General features: G+C 42.1%; 1 protein-coding gene across 2 annotated transcripts in view; it reads left to right on the top strand.

Annotated features, from left to right (window-relative positions):
• The first annotated feature begins 3,549 nt into the window (after nt 1-3,549).
• The window catches only part of LOC311220831 (ubiquilin-1-like), a 38,482-nt gene continuing 19,788 nt past the window's right edge, over nt 3,550-22,243 (top strand). For both annotated transcript variants that reach the window (XM_084304475.1, XM_084304474.1), the window contains exon 1: nt 3,550-3,805. In XM_084304475.1, coding sequence (XP_084160601.1) covers nt 3,647-3,805 — 159 coding nt within the window. In that variant the 5' untranslated portion in view covers nt 3,550-3,646. The remainder of the gene's footprint in view (nt 3,806-22,243) is intronic.

Here is a 22,243-nt window from a genome sequence, read left to right as displayed (position 1 = left end):
GCCAAAACCCTGGTATCTGTAGTCAAATCTGTATCAACCTGAAGGGTGGCTACAAATGTGAATGTAGCCATGGCTATCAGATGAATCCTGCTACAGGAACCTGGAAAGGGCCATACGGGTACAAAAATACAAATAACACCTGTGATTACAATGATGCTGCTAAGCAGGGTTTAGGGGTTTATAGCATGGAGACAAGGGGTAACAACTACAGTGTTTGGAACAATTGTACAGCTTTGGCCTTACCTCCTGATGTGCTTCTGATTTGTGGGGATAGGGCCTGGCAAGGTATCCTTGCAAATGCTATCAGATGTCCATGTTACTTAGATAAACTCATTGTATTTGCTCCTAGCTTGTTACAGTTGCGTGAGATCACCAGACATAAATGGGCATTGCTTGCACCGGATTGCAATGATAATGTTGAATTGTGTGGGGTTGCAGCTAGAGCGGCATTGGCAATTTTAGTGCCTGGAGTGGCATCTGCGGCCGCACGTAACAACTGCTCGGCTGCGGGGATCGGCTGTGGTGTGGACACCCCTAGGTGCACCCTGAGCGTTTTGTTCAGAGGGGACTCCACTCTCAGCCGCTCACCGCAGGAGCAGACAAAGATCTCCTGAAACTGCAGACAAACAGTATGTTTTCAGCTGCTGGAGGGATACTAACTGGAGTGTTAATAATTGTGTGTGTTATTCTTAAATGTCCAGGTATTTTGTGTTGAAAGTATTTGTGTAAGGGTAAGGTTTTAAAACAAAGTGTTGCAAGTCATTTCACGAGGAACACAATGAGAGACAATATTTGTTTGCTTATCATTCTAAATTATATTCTTGTGGTATGATTGAGGTTGTGGTATGACTGAGAGTGAGATGTGCCAGAGGCCTCTGGGTGTGCGATTGTGCTCTGTATGTGTGATTGTGCTGTGTACTCTGTGAGTGAGAGTGTGCTTTTGCCACAGTGCAGGTTATTGCCTTAGTGCAGGTTATTGCCATAGTGCAGGATTTCGGAATATGGCCCTAGTACAGGTTATCGTTGCCATAGTGCAGGATTCTGGAATATAGCCATAGTTCAGGTTATTGTTGCCATAGTGCAGGATTCCAGAATATAACCATAGTACAGGTTATTGTTGCCACAGTGCAGGATCCCGGGATATAGCCATAGTACAGGTTATCGTTGCCATAGTGCAGGATTCTGGAATATAGCCATAGTTCAGGTTATTGTTGCCATAGTGCAGGATTCCAGAATATAACCATAGTACAGGTTATTGTTGCCACAGTGCAGGATCCCGGGATATAGCCATAGTACAGGTTATCGTTGCCATAGTGCAGGATTCTGGAATATAGCCATAGTTCAGGTTATTGTTGCCATAGTGCAGGATTCCGGAATATAGCCTTAGTACAGGTTATTGTTGCCACAGTGCAGGATCCCGGGATATAACCATAGGGCAGGCTAAAAGGATAGGAAATTGGTGCCGGCAAAAATCAGAAGAAATGGATTTATTACAGCGCTGTTAGAAAAACGGAGAGTCAATTGTAAGCATCTAGCAGGGCTAGTTGTGATCGGTTGAGCAAAATCAAGTTTCACTAGTACGGAGTCATTGTTTGAAGTAGCCACTTGGAGAAATTTAAGGGAATGTACTGTTTAGACCTTTTCAACTCACAAATTCATTACTTTCCTGAAAGAGCACATGAGAAAGAGTCAATATGGTATCAAACCTTTCAATCAATGGTTCACTGATTTGTTTGAAACAATGCATAGATGGTTACTGGGATTAGTCAAAGGGGGATTAAGGATTCTGTTCATTGTGGTGTCAATCATCATTACACGTAGTATTGTGATAAATGTGGTTAAAGGGTTACTTGCAAAATGTTATAGGGATTTTGAAGTGGTGCCGGGAACAGGTACCCAGTGGATCACTGCAAAGTGGACTGAAGCAGTTTTAGAATCTGCACACGCTGAAGACGACCATGAAGAGGTTCCTGATAATCATTCTGACAATGACGTGGGCTGTGACACCTCAAGGACTGTCAAGAACAGCCGTCGATCACCATCAAGTGATTAGGTTTAAGTGTGTCACTATTAAGTTGTGCTACTTACTATTAGATTGTGTTACCATTAAGTGCTTACAGTAATTATAGTATCATTAGGGTTAATTTGCATAGTTGTGTCGATCACCATTAAGTAAGTAGGTTTAAGTGTGTTACTATTAAATTGTGTTACTTTCTATTAGATTGTGTTACCATTAAATGCTTACAGTAATTATAGTATTATTAGGGTTAAGTTATATAGTTGTGTTATATTGTATATTTGACACCTACTGTAAAACCAAGTACTGCCTGTACTAAAAGAAAACGGGGGAATTGTTGGGAATTGGCATAATTGTTCGATCTAAGCTTGCTTTAAGCAACCAGGGTAGGCCTTAGAAATCTCAGGGCCTGCTGTAGCTGAGCAAACCAGGCTGCCAGAGTAACTGTGAGAAGCTCCCACTGCAATGACTCCCACATCACCCAATTAAGGAACTCAGATAATATTGTTATCAGCAGCTGGCCTCAAGGACTAGGTCTACGTGGCCGTTAAGCACAAAGGGGGTTGTTTTCCTAACTTCTAATCAAAAGGGGGGTTCTTTTCTTGCAGGTGGTGTTATTTTCTTAACAGTTTGTCTGGGTGCTTTTGACCAATAATCTTGTGTGAAACACTGTCCACCCCTGTAAAATTCACTATAAAAGTTGGGCTATTCGGGCAATAAAATGGTGAAGCATGATCTGACTCTGCTGGTGTCTGTCGTGCTTTCGTCCGTGCTTCGCAACAGTAAAAGTGTGAGAACTTGTGGGGTGAGATAAAGACAGTTTAACAAGAAAGAAAGTGAGGGAAGAAAAAACAAACAAACAAAAAAACACTAAATGATGCACAATGCAATTGCTCACCACCAGCCAATTGAAACCCAGCCAGACCCCTATCAGTGGCAGCCACCCCAGCCAACTTCTCTCAGTTTTATGGTTGAGCATGATGTCATATGGTATGAAACATCCCTTTGGCCAGCTTGAGTCAGCTGTCCTGGTTCTGTCCCTTCCCAGCTCCTTGTACACCCCCAGCCTCCTCACCGGCAGGGCAGTATGAGAAGCAAAAGGCAGTTTATGATCTGTCTTTATATAGGTTCTGAAGCTGTATATAGTTTTTCTCCCTCTTTTTTTTTTTTTTTTAAATGAAAGCCATACAGGACACGACATGACTTTGTTATTTCATACAAAATCATTGTGCATTATAGTATATGCAAGCAATAATATAATTATATGTATGACATCAACACATTAATAATATTTTTAATATATCTACTTAGAATTTCAATGTACTGAAATAATTTATCTATATCCGAAAATAAATTTAATCTTCCAAGCAAACTTAAGGAACTACTTAGAAATGTCTTTTTAAGATTTAATAAATCTTCAAACTACCACCTTTGGCGCGCAAGCGCGCGGAGGGTAAGTCTACGCCTGGGGAGACAACTCCCCTTTCTAGTAACTTCCCTGATTTGGAGCGTCATCACTGCGCGCCACGACTGAGCTGAGTTGTTTCTGGTCGCCGCTTTGGGAGTGAGGCTGTGGCGCGTAGGACTCGTTTGGAAGTTCGTGGTTGAGCGAGTTAGGCCCCACCCGTCATGTCGGAGAGCGCGGAGAGCCCTGTGGGAGCCCATACTCCTCCTGAGTCCTCTGCTCAGGGTTCCACTGCTGCTGAGCCGCGGATCATCAAAGTGACAGTGAAGACCCCCAAGGAGAAGAAGGAGTTTGCTGTGCCCGAGACCAGCAACGTCCAGCAGGTGAGAGGCTTAGGGGCGGCGGAAGAGAGGGGCGGGCAGGGGCGGCGGAAGAGAGGGGCGGCGGGGTACAGTCCTGCCCTGCCCGGGGTAAGAGCCTTCGCCTGCGGTTTCCACTTCTCGCATTGTAGGGTGGAGAGGGCCTTTCGCAATGACAAAGCAGCTCCAGCTTATCCGAACTGTTTTTATCGGCTCTATTGGGTGAGTACCGGGGCTGGCCTGGCCTTGTGGAGTGTGCTGCTAACTGAAGCTAGTGGGAGTGGTGAAGAAACCTGCTGCTTTGTTTCCACCGCGACTCCTCTTCTTTCTGTTGCAATGCTGAGAGCTGGCCTTGGGAAGTGGACGTAGCTTCGTCTCTAAATTCTGAGTTGCCCTGCTGAGCTGACTCAGTTTGACAGTAGGAGGTTTGTTAGCTAACTAGTGCAACTGTAGAAAACATACTACTGTCATGTATATGATTGCATATAGTGACAACACATTTTTTTAAATCTAAAACTGACTAGAAACAGCGAGTAGGCTATGGCAAACATCTCAGTTTTAGAAAAGCCATGTATTCAGGCCGTATATAACTTCGACTACAAATAGCACAGCTTCTTCTCTGTTTGGTTTTTAGGGTCTGATAACTGAATTGTTAGGGTTTTTGTTCTGCGTTTTTATGGAAGTTAGTGTCCAGTTATGCCTTTGGCTCAAGAGAAACAGTGGCACCTACTGAATCATTGATGCTATTTCCTGCAACGCTTATGTTTTCTTTGGAGAGGCTTTCCATGTGAATATTGACCAAGACTTAATTTGTTTAGGGGGCTACAAAACAGAAAAAGTGCAGTAAATGCTGGTATTTCTTTCAAGTTTTTATTCTTGGGGCAGTTCAAGATTCAAATATTTTTATACCAATATTTGGCTTATAAGTGTTCCAGGCATAAGTTTCATTGGTCTGCTCTCCACCTGCCAGATAGGTGAGATTACGACCAGTGAAGACGAGTTTAGCAGCTGCAGTATTGCATGGTATCTGCTACTCTGTAAGCTTAATTTCTAGGCTTTTCCACCAAAGATGAAATTGTTGTCTGCTTTTGATTTTGTCCAGTGTTTTCCCAGCAATCTCAATCTGAAATGGGCCCTTTTTCACTTCTCTGTTCTTCATAGACTTGTGAATAGCATCAATGTAGCTGTTATAAAATTCTTTGTAGTTACTTAAAAACAAACAAACAAAGAAGAACCCCATATGCTGGATATAACTTGAGGATCACATTTGTCCTGAAAAGCGGTTTGATCGCAATAAGACTGAGTATTGCAGGAGTTATAAACAAATTCACTTACGATGTAAATTTTGTAATGTATCTAACCTTAATAAGACTATTTCAAATGTGAATCCCAATGGTAATTTCAGGTTTGTCTAGTAGACAGTTATCTTAAAACTGAAATAGTTAAGCTAACAAAACTGTAATTCTTTACTGAAACCAGTCATAAAAATTAATGATTAATATAATGTATTGCTTTAAAACAATTATGGATGATGAAGATATCTTAAACTTTAAACACTTTATTGGTATCCATTTGAGGTAATATTAACAGGTTAGACTTGCAGTTGAATTTCCATTACTGAGAAGTAAGACTGCTCTTGTCCCTGTGGGCCCCCCATTTGCATTTCCCAGACCAAGTTACAGATAGTACAAAAGATTGCAGGACTTACAGTCTCTGTAGTGTGACTAATATTGGCTATTTTTCTTAAAATGTCAAAATAATGTGTTAATAATAAGCATCAACAATAGATGCGATATTTCTAGAGCTAGCCCAGAAAATATGTTAGCCTCAAATAAGAAACAAATTGAGTATTTGTTCAAATGCATCTGGGATCAGCAAGTGAATTGTTTTGTTGGTATAGGCAAGCCAGCAATGTCTGCCCTATTTGCAGGTGAGTTCAGGACTTTTTTTTTCCACACAACTGAATGACTTTTATTTTGCTGTATATTCCCATAGCTAATATTATGGCTTAGTGACTTAGCTTGTTTTTGTTTACAGTCATTTCAGGATACTGCCAGAACAAAACCGTAAGATTTTAAAGTAAATATTTTAGGTTATTGAGGCTAAATTTAGGGCTACAAAAATGTATTTTATGTTGCTTCACTGATTGTAAGTCAGGTTTGCAACTGCTCAAAGTTGATGAATTTTTTCATCTGTTTGAAGACTTCAGCAACATAATTTGTTATTGCTGTGCCTCTAGAACAGGCATAGGTTAGAATGGAAATGAACACACAAGTCAAGTACAAAGCCACTGCAGGAGGTGAGTTGATTGTGTCACCCATCTGTCTTTATTTTCTGTGGTACGGCTTGGTTCAGTATTAGGATAAGGACCAAATATTTGCTTACTTGATTTGGTAAGATACTGAACTTAGAGGCCCATACACTGTTCTGTATAAAGACTTGTATTCATGATAGGTAAGGATGAATACCTATAAGCCTGCTGATTTGAAATACATAGGAGACTTTAGCTCAGTTAGCTCTATTTATCTTTCTTTATGTATTCATGACAATACAGTCTGTGCGATTCCTTGTGTAGTAGGTTTGACTTAAGTGTCTTTTTAGAATCATAGAGTCATTAAGGTCGGAAAAGACCTCCGAGATCATCTGGTCCAACCATCCATCTACCACCAATATCACCCACTAAACCATGTCCCTAAGTACAATGTCCAACCTTTCCTTAAACACCCCCAAGGATGGTGACTCCACCACCTCCCTAGGCAATCTGTTCCAATGCCTGACTACGCTTTCTGAGGGAAAAGAATGTCTCCTAATTTCCAACTTAAACCTCCCCTGGAGCAACTTGAGGCCATTCCCTCTACCCCTATCGCTGGTTATCTGCGAGAAGAGGCTGACTCCCCTCTCCCCACAACTTCCTTTCAGGTAGTTGTAGAAAGCAATAAGGTCTCCCCTGAGCCTCCTCTTCCCCAAACTAAACAACCCCAGTTCCCTCAGCCGCTCCTCATAGGACTTGTGTTCCAGACCTTTTACCAGCTTTGTAGCCCTTCTCTGGACATGCTTCAGGGCCTCAGTGTCCTTGTAGTGAGGGACACAGTTCCTAAAGCTGAACACAGTACTCGAGGTGCAGCCTCACCAGAGCAGAGTACTGGGGACGATCACCTCCCTGGTCCTGCTGGCTATGCTATTGTTGATGCAAGCCAAGGTGCCGTTGGCCTTCTTGGCCGCCTGGGCATGCTGCTGGCTCATGTTCAGGCGAACATTGACCAATATCCCCAGATTCTTTTCCTCTGCTTTCTAGCCACTCTGCCCCAAGCCTGTAGCATTGCATGGAGTAGTTGTGGCCAAAGTGCAGGACCCTGCACTTAGCCATGTTGAACCTCATCCCATTGGCTTCTGCCCATTGATCCAACCTGTCCAGGTCCCTCTGGAGGAGGGCCTTCCTACCCTCTGGTGGATTGATACTTCCCCCCAACTTGGTGTTGTCTGCAATTTTACTGAGGCTGCACTCAATTCCCTTGTCCAAAACGTCAGTAAAGATGTTAAAGAGGATGGGCCACAACACTGACCACTGGTGACCAGTTGCCAGCTAGATTTCACTCCATTCACCACCACTCTCTGGACCCAACCATTCATCCAGTTCTTAACTTGGCAAAGAGCATACCTGTTTAGTAAAACTCAGACACAGAGAAAGCAGTCATGTTACAGGCTACTCATACATTTCTATGTATGAATCTTCTTAGTGAGTGACTTGAATTGAGTGCTGAGGTGTTGGAATAGGTTACGTTAAAAGCAATTTTACTTTTCTTTTATTCTTTTTACCCTGTATCTTTTAATATGAACGTATCAGCAGTTGCAGAGTTGAAGATTTTGTTGTAATTGATTCAGAGTTACCATCCACCAACATGTATGCAGGCTGCAATATATCAAATTATGCATTTTATGAATGCTGCAACTCCAAAACTGAATAACATAGCTTGTTTTATATTCCTTAATTATTAAGCCAACAGTTTGGTTATAGCAACTATGCAATATTAATTTTAGAAACTTGCCAGTTCTTGCAGAGAATTCTATGTTTATCTGAAAATTTCAGGGTAATGTCCATTTGGAAAACTTAGTAAAATCAAGTTGCGTTCATATAAGCATAGGAAGTGTTTTTCAATTTTTTCTCTGTTTTTATTGAACTTCAACCGTTTAATGGAATCTTTCTTCAGTGAGAAATATAGTTTTCAGTAGTAGTAGATATTGTCAGTTTGTAGTATATTCTTTAATTATATACCTGAAAATTCTACTTTCTGTACTACACTGAATTATAAATAAACTTACTTACTAAATTGTGTATAAATGTATATGGAGTGTGTTGGGATTCTGTTCATTTACAAGTGGAGATCTGGTTAGAGTTGTATTCTCTGCGTAAAATTTGAAAGAAGACTATCATTTAAATCCATAAATCAGTGAACTGCTATTCCTATTAAAATATATAGTTGAAAGTTTAAGTCATCAAGGGTATGATTCTATGATTTTATGACTTAAAACAACAGTTCTGAACGAGATTTTATTTTTTCAAATGACATTATAATAGAACGGCGATTTGAGAAACTGTGGGAACTGTGAAGTTCTGACCTCTAGATATAAACCTTTGCTTTAATGTCTCCAGCACTGTGCTCAAAAGAGAGTTTGGTTTGGGAAGAGTCAGCAACTTCACTGTTTTTTTTATTGTCATCTAGATAAAGGTTATAACTCTGTTTTCAAAGCAGTCACAGTTTTAGAGGCCTGCTTTATGTTGTTTTCAGTGGAAGTTGGATGTTTAATTCTATGGGGACTCTTGGCCTAATGTAATCTGATTTTGAAGTGTATCATATTAAACCAAGGTTGAGAGAAATTGAGAAAAAATCTCATAATTCATTTTCTTTAACAGCATTTTGTCATGTGAATGGGCACTAATGCCATCAAAAACAGGAGCTATCATAGCATACTGTGGGTCAGCAGAAAGCTTTTGAATCATATAGCAGTAACATCAAAAGATGACAGTTTGGGTTTTAAGCCTTTTTTTTTTTTTTTTTTTTTTATTAGGATAATTTGGCCTAGGAAGGTCCTGTAAAAAAGATAGGACCTTTATATCCATAAAAAATATCAGATATTTAAGTTAATGTTTGAAGAATGGATCTGTTCTGCAAAATAGCTGTACGAAATAGTCTCCTTTTTAGTCAGCTGTTATACTTAATGTGTATGAAAAGACGTTGGCTTTATTCAGTGACAAAATGTTTGCTAAAACTAGCTGAACTATGAGAGTGCAAGTTGAATTCTCTCTACTTTTTTTTTTTTCTCAGAACTGAGCATCAATAGAGTGCATCACCTAAGCTTGTCAAAACCTTCACAGATGATCAAGTTGAGCAGGTGTAATAAGTTCTAACTTAATTTGTGGAGCTTGCTCTCTTCTGTTGCTGTTGAACAAAACAGCAGAGTTTTGTTAGAGTATTGGGTTTTGTGGATTTGAAGATATTTGGCATGGAAGTCATTGAGAGTGTAAACAAAACTGTTTGAGTGCTACTAAAAACATTCTCAAGGTGAAAAATTATTCTGTCCTGTAAAAATAAAATTTGTTTCTGTTAACTCTAAATGTTTTAAATTTTAAAAAAAAAAAAAAAAAAAAAAAAAGTAAAATGGTAATCCAGGCAAGGCACTTCAACTTTCAACCAAAAAACAAACAAACAAAAAAAAACAAACACGGGAAAACCAACTTGTATTGAAAATGTTTTTCAGGATTTTATTTGTACAGATACACAGATCATAGAATATCCTGAGTTGGAAGGGACCAGTAAGGATCATCAAGTCCAACTCCTGCCAATTCCTTCACTCTTCCTTCAGCAAAAAGCTTGCTATAGATGTGTTGATCTGTTATTGATTGTATCTTTGCTAACAATAATCAGGAGATTCATTTGCAAAATATTTTAGATGGTAACCTAGATTTTTATATGGTCTTCTGTTGTGGATGAAACATAAAACGGGTGGTTTTTGTTCATATCTTCCCTTTCAGAAGCCGAGAGGTTGTGCTGAATGCAAGTGGTACTGATGAAGAGACCTGACGCTGTTTTGCAGTTCTGTTGGGCTTTTAATGTAGATATGATTCAATTATACAAAACTGTAGCTCAGCATTCACAATAGTCATTATACTGGCTGGAAAGAGATCCCTTGCACATATGGATCATTTGCATATATAGTTATAGGAGTGTTTTGGTTTGTTTTTGTGGTCAAGGTACACAGATGCATTCATTTCTTACTGTAGTACTGTTTCTACAGGTCATCTAATTACCATGGCTGCATGTTACTAGAGAAAGGGAAGTGTTAATATGCTTTGATACCTGTGTATTGGTAACATTTAGTGTGGATAGGCTCTATGATAAGTGTCTTGTTTCCTTGACCTCATGGATAAATATCTATTTCTAAAAATGTGCAACAATGTTTAGGAGTTGAAATAGTGTGGACGTTGATTATACTACAGCATTGGCAATCTGATGGCAATTAAGTTGTTGATAGTAAACGAGTTTGGATAAACTATGTTACTTTTTGATCTGGCACAGTATGGTAGTTCTTTATTCTTATGTGTTATCTCTGTATCAGATTATTAGGATTTATGCTGTTTTTAATGTCACAGTGGAATGTGTATTCTTAAGAATAGTTAACCAAAAAAATGCAGAATGGGAAGCAACTGCCTACACAATTTCTCTGCAGAAAAAGACCTAGAGATTATAGTTAGTTGTTAAATGAATCAACACTGTGTTTTCCCCATATGGATTTTTTTCACTTTTTCTTACAAATTATAATAATAGCTTTCAAGGTGTAGATTCCTTTGGTTTGAAGTAGGGATAAGAATTCATATGGATTATTGTTGCCAGTTTTGATTCCTACATTACAGGAAAATATGGTTGGATTTAAAAATCTAGAGTGATGGGAGTGATTTGATAAGAAAACAACCCTCAAGGAAATATTAGCCTTACTGCAACCTTTTATTCTGAGGAGAAAAACAGTTGTCCGTGGTGGACAGGACAATGAAGAAATAGGATAGTGAAGCACTGAAACAGATTTCTTAGAAAAAAACTATGGAGTCTCTGTCACTGGGGACCTCTTAGAACAGGTTAGATAAACATGTCAGAATAATTTAGGTGAGTAACCCACTTCAGGCAGGAATAGATTAAATGACTTCCTAGAATAGGCTTGCAAGCCTAAATATTACTGTTATAAATGAGGTCTCAACTCAATCTGAATTTTGTAATATTTATAAAACAAATATTTCTAAAAGGTATAAAAGGCAAGTAAACAGCGCTGGGTGTGCAAGGAGTCTACACTCCACCAACACGCACACACGAACATCAAACATTCTAAATATACAGAACGTTGCTTTACATACTAAACCCGAGTATGCCTATACATATGTACTGTTATAAATTAGACCACACAATTTACTGGTCTATTGAAATTATTTTATTAATCAAGTAAGCAGACACAAGCAAAACAGCGCTGGGCGGCTGGGGAGTCTCCGCTCCGCAACAGCACACACCTTCCCTTTTCAGTGTTGCTGTTTTATAGCAGTTGAATTCCAGCTTATCAGGACTTGTTGAACTGGCTGAGGCTGCGCAGTCTATTGTTGAGAGGGGGGTCGTTGTTCCTCTGCTTCGTGTTCAGGTGGGGGAAGTGAGGCGGCAAAAAGGATGTCTTGTGGTAAGGAGTTTTACAGAGTCTGGTTTTACTCAAGGATGTTCACCCAACACCCCCTCCTGGTATCTGCTTAATCGTCCCCCTTTATCGAGGCCATTCAATTGTACAACCTTATCTCCTCAGCAGATTCTCCAAATTCCCCCACTAGTTTATCACACTGGTATCTGCTTAATCGTCCCCCTTTATCGAGGCCATTCAATTGTACAACCTTGTCTCTTTAGCAGATTCTTCAAATTCCTCAAAGACAATGAACAAACCCCCCACTAATTTATCACAATTCCCCCCTTTTTTTTTTTTATACTCCATTTTGTTCATTGAACCTTTGTAACATTTGTTTACTGAGCGCGAAGTCACCAGCATCTTTCATTTCTTGTTCGAGTGGTTCATATTTTGCACGTATTAGCATGAGATGAGCTGCCTCTAATCGGCTCTTTACTATGGCTACCACTCGATTGAATATACATGGTCCAAATGTAAGTACAATTATAAGCAGTATCAAAGGTCCCGCGATAGTAGACAACAAAGTAGTAAGCCAAGGTGAGTAATTGAACAAGGATTCATACCAATTTTGACGATCATCATTTTCCCTTTTTCGTTTTTCTAATCCTTCCCGCAATTTGGTCATGGTATCTCTTACCACCCCAGTATGATCTGCATATACACAACATTCTTCTCGTAGGGCTGCACACAGCCCTCCTTGTTGTAAGAAAATTAAATCCAATCCCCTGCGGTTTTGGAGTACCACTTCAGACAATGACCTAACCGATTTTTCCAAAGCCGTTATTGATTGCTCTATGCGGGCCAGATCCTCATCTACAGCAATACGCAGGGAAGTAAATTCCTGACTTTGTTTTATTAGGGAAGCAATTCCAGTCCCTGCTCCTGCAGCCCCAAGAGTCATCAAAGTAGCTATAGTAATAGCTGTAACTGGTTCCCTTTTTATCAAGTGGTATGCTGCCACAGTATGGTGTGTGTACATATACTCTTCAGAGTGGTATAGAATCCTTGGTACAATTACTACTTGCACACAAAAATCATGAGATGCATTAAACAATTTCAAAGATAAACACGGTGTTGCCCCGATCGATGAACACACCCATCTGGTATTATTAGCTGGGATTAACCACTGATGTATCTGGTTTATTTCTTGGGTATCACTACATAATTCCTTCCTGTCTTTTGGGATCGTTCCCACGCATTTTCCTTTCCCTTTCACTTGTGTTAATGTTATACCTACTTCCTGGCCCCAGCTACATTCAGAAGGATTTGATTCATTCGAATATTCAGACTCTCCTATATCCCCGATAGCTTCATAATACGGGGGCTTGATACTCACGCACAACCAGCACCTCTCAGTCATTTCTGGGTTTATCTGATTCAGTACTTGGAAGCTGGCACTTATAACTCCCCACATGCTATTATCGGGGTCTTTTACCTTTTCCCTTTTTACATCTGGAAGTAACATGCGTATTGGTGTTTCAGTTATACCCCTGGACCACATTATAGTAGGTGTAACCACAGGCCTCTGTGTAGCTATACTTGGCTCTTTCTCGAGCAATGTTTTATTAGGTCTGATCACCATGGGGGTCTCTGGTAACTCTTTCTTTATAAATATGAGCCCCCCTCTATCAGCCCCCTTCTCGTAATATCTTATTCCCCATTTCCTTCCCGTGAACCACCCCTGATCACTTGGGTTAGTAACATTTATCCATAAATATTTACATTTTCCATTTGCTAAGGTTTCAGCTCCTACATGGTAGTTCGGCAGACGACCTCGGATATCGCATCTCTCAGGCCCAAACTGTACGGCAAGATGCTTGTCCCTGCCTGCCCCTGGATTCCATGCTGAAGCGATGGTCTCACATCCCCAATATGGACAGTAATAATCATTAGGGTAGTTGCAGTAGCCCCTCCCCGGGTTTGAGGCTGGACACATATAAAAGTCTGATCGATTGTTACAACTCCTTCCCACAATTGTTAGACTACAAAGATCAGTCTTAAAGTTAGGGGCACCAGCCGTGGTAATTTGCTGTACTATGGTGGTATCCTCCCATCTCATCAGACTCCATTGGAAAGGCTGATGAGGATGATGTTGAGTCGCGATGCAGAACGAGGCTATTATGAGAACCCACAAGTACCTATGGGGCTGATCCAGGCCCATATCTCTCCCCACCATTTCACTACTCTGCCTCGCTCGTCAGTTGGATTGCAGCCAACTACGAGGTTGTTAGTTCTTCTCGGCAGCAGTAATGCTCTTCAGGGGGGGACCTTTTACCCAGACCCAAGGTACTTATCGAGTTCGCCGTAGGGTAAGTTTCAGTTCTGCGTTTCCCGGTGCGATTTCCCACTTCTCGTCGTGGATAGGCCCTTTGATGCGGCTGGCATGTGTCCACCCCTTTTCTGCGGTCCGGACAGCTGTTTCTGTGGTGAGTAAAACAACATAGGGTCCTTCCCAATGAGGGGTTAGTACATGATCCTTCCAAGTTCTGATTAACACTTTGTCTCCGGGTTTTATACTATGTATTGCCATATCTAAGGGAGGTCGCTGCACCACTAAGCCCCTCTTCTGCATCTCTTTTCGTCGGTTCATCAGTTGCACTAAGTACGAATTCAGCTGTATATCCTGTAATTGTGGGTGATCAGAGGGAATCCCTATATCATAGGGCATACCATAAAGCATTTCGAAAGGTGATATTCCTATGTCAGCTCGGGGCTTCGTACGTATATTCATTAAGGCAAGTGGCAAACACCTTATCCAGGAAGTTTTAGTTTCCAACATTAATTTTGTAAGCTGCTTTTTAATTTCCCCATTCATTCGTTCTACTTTTCCTGAGCTTTGAGGATGCCAAGGAGTATGATGTTCCCATTTAATTCCCAGGCTTTGCATTATTTCCTTTAAAATCTTTGACACAAAATGCGGTCCCCTATCAGAATCTATAGTCTCTATGACCCCATAGCGAGGAATAATGTTCTCGAGTAATGTCTTTATCACTGTATTAGCCGTTGCCCTTGCCGTAGGGAATGCTTCTACAAAGTTTGTGAGATGATCAACAATTACTAGCAAATATTTGTATCTTCCTACTTTGGGAAGTTCGGTAAAATCCAATTGAATTTTCGCAAAGGGTCTGTGGGCCAGTTCACGCCCGCCTAAGACCCTCTTTCTCATATTTTTGGCATTCACCCTCCGGCAAGTTATGCATCCATTCACAATTTCTTTGGCTATATTGTATATGCCCATACACATATATTTGGCTGCAAATTGATCTACTAATGCCTGAGTACCCCAATGTGTTTGTTCGTGATACCTCCGTAGCACCCTCATAGCCAATGATTTTGGTAGCACCTCTCTCCCATCGGGTATAACCCACCGACCTTCTTTATTTTCCTGTACTCCCATTTGTGTCAGCTTCTCCTTCTCACTAGTAGTAAAACACAAGAGAGGAAAACGCCCACCAATTATGGTTTTCTGTGGTCCACACTTGAAGCAGTTCTTATAGGGCGGCTCCTCTTCCTCTGAGCAATTACATTCCACCCCATCTACCCCCCATCTTTTCCAACAAGCATAACAGGGCATCTCTTTTAAATCTTTGCCACAACTTGGGCAATCCGCTCTTTTTGTTATTTCGTATATACACATAAGAGCCACCCTTTTTGCCTCTTGGTCAGCCACATTATTCCCCCTGATCTGGGGAGTCAGACCCCGCTGATGTCCCTTCACATGCACTACTGCAATTTCTTTTGGTTTCCGGATAGCCTGCAAAACTTCCACAATTAACCCCTGATGCACTAATCCCTTCCCTTGGGAATTAATAAGGCCCCTCTCTTCCCATATTTTCCCAAATGTGTGCACAACCCCATAAGCATATTTTGAATCCGTATACACTGTACCGCTCTTGCCTTCTAGTAATCTTAAGGCTCGTAGCAAAGCATACAGCTCGCAAGCTTGTGCCGACCAGCTGGGACTTAGAGGGCCAGATTCTATTACCTTGAAAGTATTTCCATCCACCAATGCATACCCCGACCTCCTCTTCCCTTCCACTACTCGAGAGGAACCATCCACATATATTCGCTTTCCAAAAGCCAATTCTTCATCCTCCAAGTCAGGTCTCAATTTTACCTGTTCTTCTATATGTCTGAGACAATCGTGGGCTAAGGGTTCCTCCGAGCTTCCGTAAAGGAACTGAGCCGGATTTTGCACTGATGTTGTTTCTAAAGTCAGTTTTGGAGAAGAAATCAAGATTCCTTCATATTTTAACAACCTAGCGTCGGTAATCCATTTTTCGGCTTTTTGCTGTAGGACCCCACGTATGTTATGAGGGGAGATCACTTTAATTTCTCCTCCAAAAGTTATCTTCTGAGCCTCCTCTACTAGTAAGGCAGCTGCTACTATTGCTTGCAAGCAGCTAGGCCATCCCCTACTAACGGGGTCTAATAATTTCGATAAGTATGCCACAGGTTTTTTGCTGCCTGCCCATTCCTGTGCAAGCACTCCATAGGCAGTGCCTCCTGAGCTATTTACAAACAAGAAAATGGGTTTCTTTAATTCGGGAAAACTGAGGACTGGAGGATTTATAAGTTCTTCTTTCAATTTCTGCAGCTGCTCCTCATCATCTTTTGTCCATTTGAGGAGCCCATCCCTATTTAGTTTATTGTATAAGAATTTGACCTTTCCACTGTAATCCTCTATCCATTGTCTGCAGTATCCGGTTAGCCCCAATAATTGCCGGACCTGTCTCTTTGTGGTTGGGGGTTTTAATTCTAAAATCCCTCGGACTCTTTCCGGATCTAACTTTTTAGTTCCTTTATTCAACAAATGACCCAAATATTTCACTTCCTCTTCTACAAACTGTAATTTAGGCTTTGAAACCTTTAATCCTTGTAAACTGAGAAAATTTAACAATTGGATACTTGCTTGTCTTACAACCTGCTCATCCCTTCCTGCTATCAATAAGTCATCTACATACTGTATCATTGTAGTTCCGGGCACTTTGTCATAGTCCTGCAAAATTTTCTCCAGAGCTTGTCCAAACAAATTGGGGGATTCTGTGAATCCCTGAGGCAGGACCGTCCACCTCAATTGCTGTTTCCTATGCGTATCAGGGTCTTCCCACTCGAAAGCAAAATAGTCCCGGCTATTTTCATCTAGGGGACATGCCCAGAATGCATCTTTTAAATCTATCACACTATACCATCTATCTTCGGGATGGAGCTGGCTTAAAAGAGTATGTGGGTTCGCTACTACAGGGAACCTGGTCACAGTTCTCTTATTGATTTCTCTAAGGTCATGTACTAATCGATATTTGCCGTCCTTTTTCCGTACTGGCAGAATGGGAGTATTAAAAGGGGACATGCAGGGCTCCAATAAGCCTTGCTGTAATAATCTTTGAATTTCGGGCTTTAGTCCCCGTCGACCTTCCTCAGACAAAGGATATTGTTTAATTCTTATGGGTGTCTCCGGGTATTTGATCGTTATTTCAAAAGGTTTAATGTTTAATTTTCCTACACTGTTCGGGGCGTACCAGACTTCAGGATTTATTTTCTCCTCATCTTCTACCCGAAGAGGGCATAATTTGATTGTTAACTTTTCCTCAACTATTTCTAAACTAATGCCTAATTCTATTATCAAATCTCTGCCCAATAAGTTGTATTCGGCTTCGGGTACCAATAGTAAGTGTCCGATGACTCTCTTAGGACCCATTTCAATAACTACCTCTTTTATGACAGGAACCCCAAAAGGTTCCCCCTTTGCACCAATTACTTGTACCTTATCCCCTGAGGTCTGACAACCCGACGGCAAGGTCTGGACTGTAGATCTCTCGGCACCTGTATCAATGAGGAACTCCATTTCCTCGCGCTGAGGACCCACTCTTAACTTTATCAAGGGCTCGTTATTTCTTCGGGTCCCCAGCAGATAGAGCCCCTGACACCCCTATTCATTTTTAAACATTCTCTCGTCCTCCTTTCTCTGTCGACAAGTCGCTCTCAGGTGACCCTTTCTGTTACAGTAAAAACAGGTCACATCTCTTTTCCTCTGATCATTATTTCTCTCTTCTCTATCTCTTCCTGATTTCCACCTTTGTTCCTTTACTCTTAATCCCTCTTGCACTGCAGCTACCATAATTCGTACCTGTTTTCTCTCCCTTTCATCTTCCCTTCTCACATACACTTTCTGAGCTTCTCTTAACAGCTCATCTAGTCCTCTGTCCTGCCAATCTTCTATCTTTTCCAACTTCTTCCTAATATCTGTCCAGGATTTTGCCACAAATTGTGTTTTAAGCAAGGCCTCCCCTACAGGGGTTCCTGGATCCAGACCACTATATAACTGCAGACTTTTTCGCAGTCTTTCCAACCACTCTGTTGGAGTTTCATCTTTTTTTTGTTGTTCATTAAAGGCCTTATTTATATTCTGCCCCCTGGGGACGGATTCTCTTATACCCTGAATGATAATAGTTCTTAAGTCTTGCATATGACCCCGGTGTACTGGGTCCTGATTATTCCAATTTGGCGGCTGCATTGGCCATTTAATATCAGCAGCCGGCCCTTGTTGATGTTGCTGATCCCAAATCCGCATTCCCGATCTCCTGATCATACCTCTTTCTTCTGATGTAAAAAGTATTCCCAGGATTGACTGTAGTTCTTCCCACGTATATATATTTGGTCCCAGGAATTGGTCTACTCGCTCTGCCACCCCTAATGGGTCTTCTAATAAACTTCCCATTTCCTTTTTAAAATCTCTTGCATCTCCCGAATTAATGGGAACTACCACGTATCCCATTCCTGGCTGAGGACCTCCCATTGCTATTTCTCGCAAAGGGTATAATCCCTGTCGAGGAGCCAGTTCTCGGTTTCTAGCTCGGCTCCTAGTTGTAGGTCCCCGTGGCTCCTGATCAGAGTCTGACTCTGAATCACTATGTACATTCAGAGCGGGAGCCGTGGGCTCGGGGGGAGGACTATAGGGCGGAGGTATTATCGGAGTTTCCAGATCTTCTCTCCTCTTTTTGCGCCCCTCTTTTTCCTTTAGAGGATATAAGCGCGTCCTCGTACCTGTGTTTATCCAGAGGTGCGCATATTCACTTTCCTCTGAGCTGTAAGGTTCCTTCGAGTTTACATAAATATTTAGGGCCTGGCATATCCAATCTTCGAAGGAGCCAAACGGGGGCCAGAAGACACTGTCCCCTTTAATGGGTTTATTGCCCCACACTTCCACACAATAATGAATCATTTTAATTTTACTCTTTCCCCGCCTAGAAGGGGAATCATTCCAATTTTTAATCATTATTCCCAGAGGACTATCGGGGGGAATGGAGGACATATCCTTACCACTATTTCCCCCACCCATGGAACCAGAAAGCTTACTCTTTTTCTGGCCCATCTTCCAGAGTGCCCTCACACACACACACACACGCTCCCCCTTTTCGTGGCCCAGTCCCTCGCGGGATGTGGGAACCGCACTACCGAGGGGTCCGCTCTCGCTTCGTCCGCAATTGGACGTCTCAGTTGTCACACTCTGGGAAACCCAACCCCAACCGAACGGAACACCGGCCTATCGTTTTTTACTCACTCCTCCTCTGAGTCTTCGTTCGGTCTTCGTGCACAAAGGTTGCCTGAGGTTTACCGGTTTTATTTGCTTGTGTCTAATTTAGGGTTCGTCGGTAAAAGGTCCCGAGTGAGGCCTGCGTTCTCAGAGGCCGCCGAACTCGGCGGGGCGCCTCCCCTGAAATGCGCCTCAGTCTGATGCCTTTATCCGAGTCACGGCACCAAAGTGTTATAAATTAGACCACACAATTTACTGGTCTATTGAAATTATTTTATTAATCAAGTAAGCAGACACAAGCAAAACAGCGCTGGGCGGCTGGGGAGTCTCCGCTCCGCAACAGCACACACCTTCCCTTTTCAGTGTTGCTGTTTTATAGCAGTTGAATTCCAGCTTATCAGGACTTGTTGAACTGGCTGAGGCTGCGCAGTCTATTGTTGAGAGGGGGGTCGTTGTTCCTCTGCTTCGTGTTCAGGTGGGGGAAGTGAGGCGGCAAAAAGGATGTCTTGTGGTAAGGAGTTTTACAGAGTCTGGTTTTACTCAAGGATGTTCACCCAACACCCCCTCCTGGTATCTGCTTAATCGTCCCCCTTTATCGAGGCCATTCAATTGTACAACCTTATCTCCTCAGCAGATTCTTCAAATTCCTCAAAGACAATGAACAAACCCCCCACTAATTTATCACATGTACAATCAGGAAAGGTAACAAACAATCCTTTCAGTTCCATGACTTAACAGTCTCCATTTTTCCATTCCTTTTGAACAATATGTCTCGCTTTAAGTTGTCAAGCAACTCAGTCTTCAGGCCTTATGTATCCCGTTCTTCCCAGATTGAAGAAAAGCATATCCATTTACTTTTCAAGGCCAATAGGCCTGGGTCAAAAAGCACGTTCAGGTCAGCAAGGGGCGTAACAGCAAAAGCATTCGATAGCTGTAGCAGCAGAGGCCGATGGCGATGGCGTAGCAGTTGGATCAGTAAAGGAGCCCGCAGTTCCCTCACTCTCTGGCAAACCACACATTTGTGATTGTGGCCCCACATGGCTCTTTAAGGCCTCAGAGATTGCTCACCAGGTGTCGAGCAATCCCACTGCAACCTTGTCGTTTTTAGTTGCAGAGTCCCACACCTTGACCTCAATTTGGTCCCATATTTCAGGCTCATAAACTGTCCAATTGTTAAGAAGGAGAATAAGCTGTAAGGCTACCAGGACAGTCTTTGTTCCTAAGGACGTATGATTCCCCATAATGCGCAACTGCTTACCAGTGAGAGGCAGTTGTGTGCACGGGTCCGCTTCTCTCCAGCTCCACTGCGCCTGTTTCCCCTCTTATACCCTTCTCTCCACAGCAGTTCTTTTCAAAACAACTTTTCATTGGTCAGACAACGTTGAATGTAACAACAACAGCAAACACCCAGAAACATCCATGCCTTAACGGCTGGAGAACAAGAAACCAGAGACTGCATGGAGTCTCCTGAATCACCCTTCTTTGTTCCCTGTAAACTCTTTTATATTCCTGATGGCCTCATTGTTAAGAGTCTGATGTTATCTCAATCATGGGGTTTTCCAACCCCCATGGCCACATTCCCAAATCTCCACCTTCTTTATTAATATCAGCCATTTTCTTGACAGGAATTACCACTCCATATATAACAATTACCAATGTAAAGGTTAACTTAGATGTTTCTCTAAGAACTGGAATTGTGTGATCAGACTTCTGACTGAGTGCTACCTGCTACCCAGGCACAGACTTCTTACCTCTTGTGTCTTAGACGCATTATTTTGGTATCTCTCATCTCCTCCTACACTATAAATCCTTTCAATTAGGGACTTGCCTTCAGAGTATAATACAGTGGGGTTTTCCTTTGTTAGTCCTTCCTGTTATAAGATAATGATTTAATAATAAATCATTGCAAGGTTAATATTTGGGGTTCCTGTATGGGAGCTGTACTGGGTTTGTGTGGCAACGTTTTGGTAGCAGGGGGCTGCAGGGGTGGCCTCTGTGAGTACAATCCAGAAGTTGCCCCATGTTAGAGAAAGGGCCAAATTCAGCCAGCTCCAAAGGGACCCGTCACTGGCCAGAGTCGAGCTACACCTCTGTGAGAGCAGATTTAAGGAGGGGGGGGAGGGAACTGCTGCGCAGCAGCAGCTGGGAGAGTGAGGAGTGAGGAACAGCCCTGCAGACATCAAGGTCAGTGAAAAAGGATGGGGAGGAGGTGTTCCAGGTGCCGGAGCTGAAGTTCCCCTGCAGCCTGCGGAGAGGACCATGGTGGAGCAGGCTGTCCCCCTGCAGCCTATGGTGTACCCAATGGTACAGACCCATATTTGGAGCAGTTCTTGAAGAGCTGCTGCCAGTGGGAAGTCCATGCAGGATCAGTTCATGAAGGACGGCATCCCATGGGAGGGATCCCATGTTGGAGCAGGGGAAGAGAGTGACCGTGAAGGAGTGGCGGAGGTGAAGTACTATAGACTGACTGCAGCCCCCGTTCCCCTGTGCCACTTGAGGGGAGGAGGTTGAAGAGGGTAGATGGGGGGAAGGTGGTTCTAGTTTTTCTTTGTTTCTTGCTTCTCTAGCTTGTTAGTAATAGACAATAAATTCCTCTAATCTTCCTTTGCTGAGTCTGTTTTGCTTGTGACAGTAATTGTTGAGCGATCTCTGTCCTTGTCTCAACCCTTGAGCCCTTTTCATAATATTTTCTCCCCCTTTCCCTTTGAGGAGGGGGAGAGAGAGAGCGGTTGTGGTGTAGCTCAGCTGCCCAGCTGAGTAAAACCACCACAGGAGCTCACTAGGGTGTTTGGAATGAGATTCTTTTAAAATAACGTTTACCTTACTAATTTTAAAATGTTAAATATGTTGAACTTCAGGAGGGTTTCCTAACTGCCTAACATGGGAATAGAAATGTTGTTTTTGCAGAGTTACATTGTTTAGAGGAAAGGAATGTGGTATTGAGATATGCTTACAGTGATAAGAAAGCTTAGCAGACAACTTTGTAAAATGCAGACCACCAGACTCCTTAGAGCAATTAGGTGAAAATCACAAAATCACGGTGTCAAGTCAGATAAGTGAAGAAACATTACCACTTCAAACAGTGAAAAAGTCAAAAGGAATTTGAAATTTAACAGGCCGGCAACTGAAGGCCATGCATTGTCTGTGAAGCATCGGATAGGATAGATTGTGAACCTGGATTACCCACTCAGTGGGGAAACAGGGGAGGGTCCTGTCAT

Source organism: Netta rufina, assembly GCF_964035555.1.
Source record: "Netta rufina genome assembly, chromosome: W".
Taxonomy (NCBI): Eukaryota; Metazoa; Chordata; class Aves; order Anseriformes; family Anatidae; genus Netta; species Netta rufina.
Note: the sequence above shows the minus strand (reverse complement) of the source record. Positions and strands in the feature narration are given on the sequence as shown.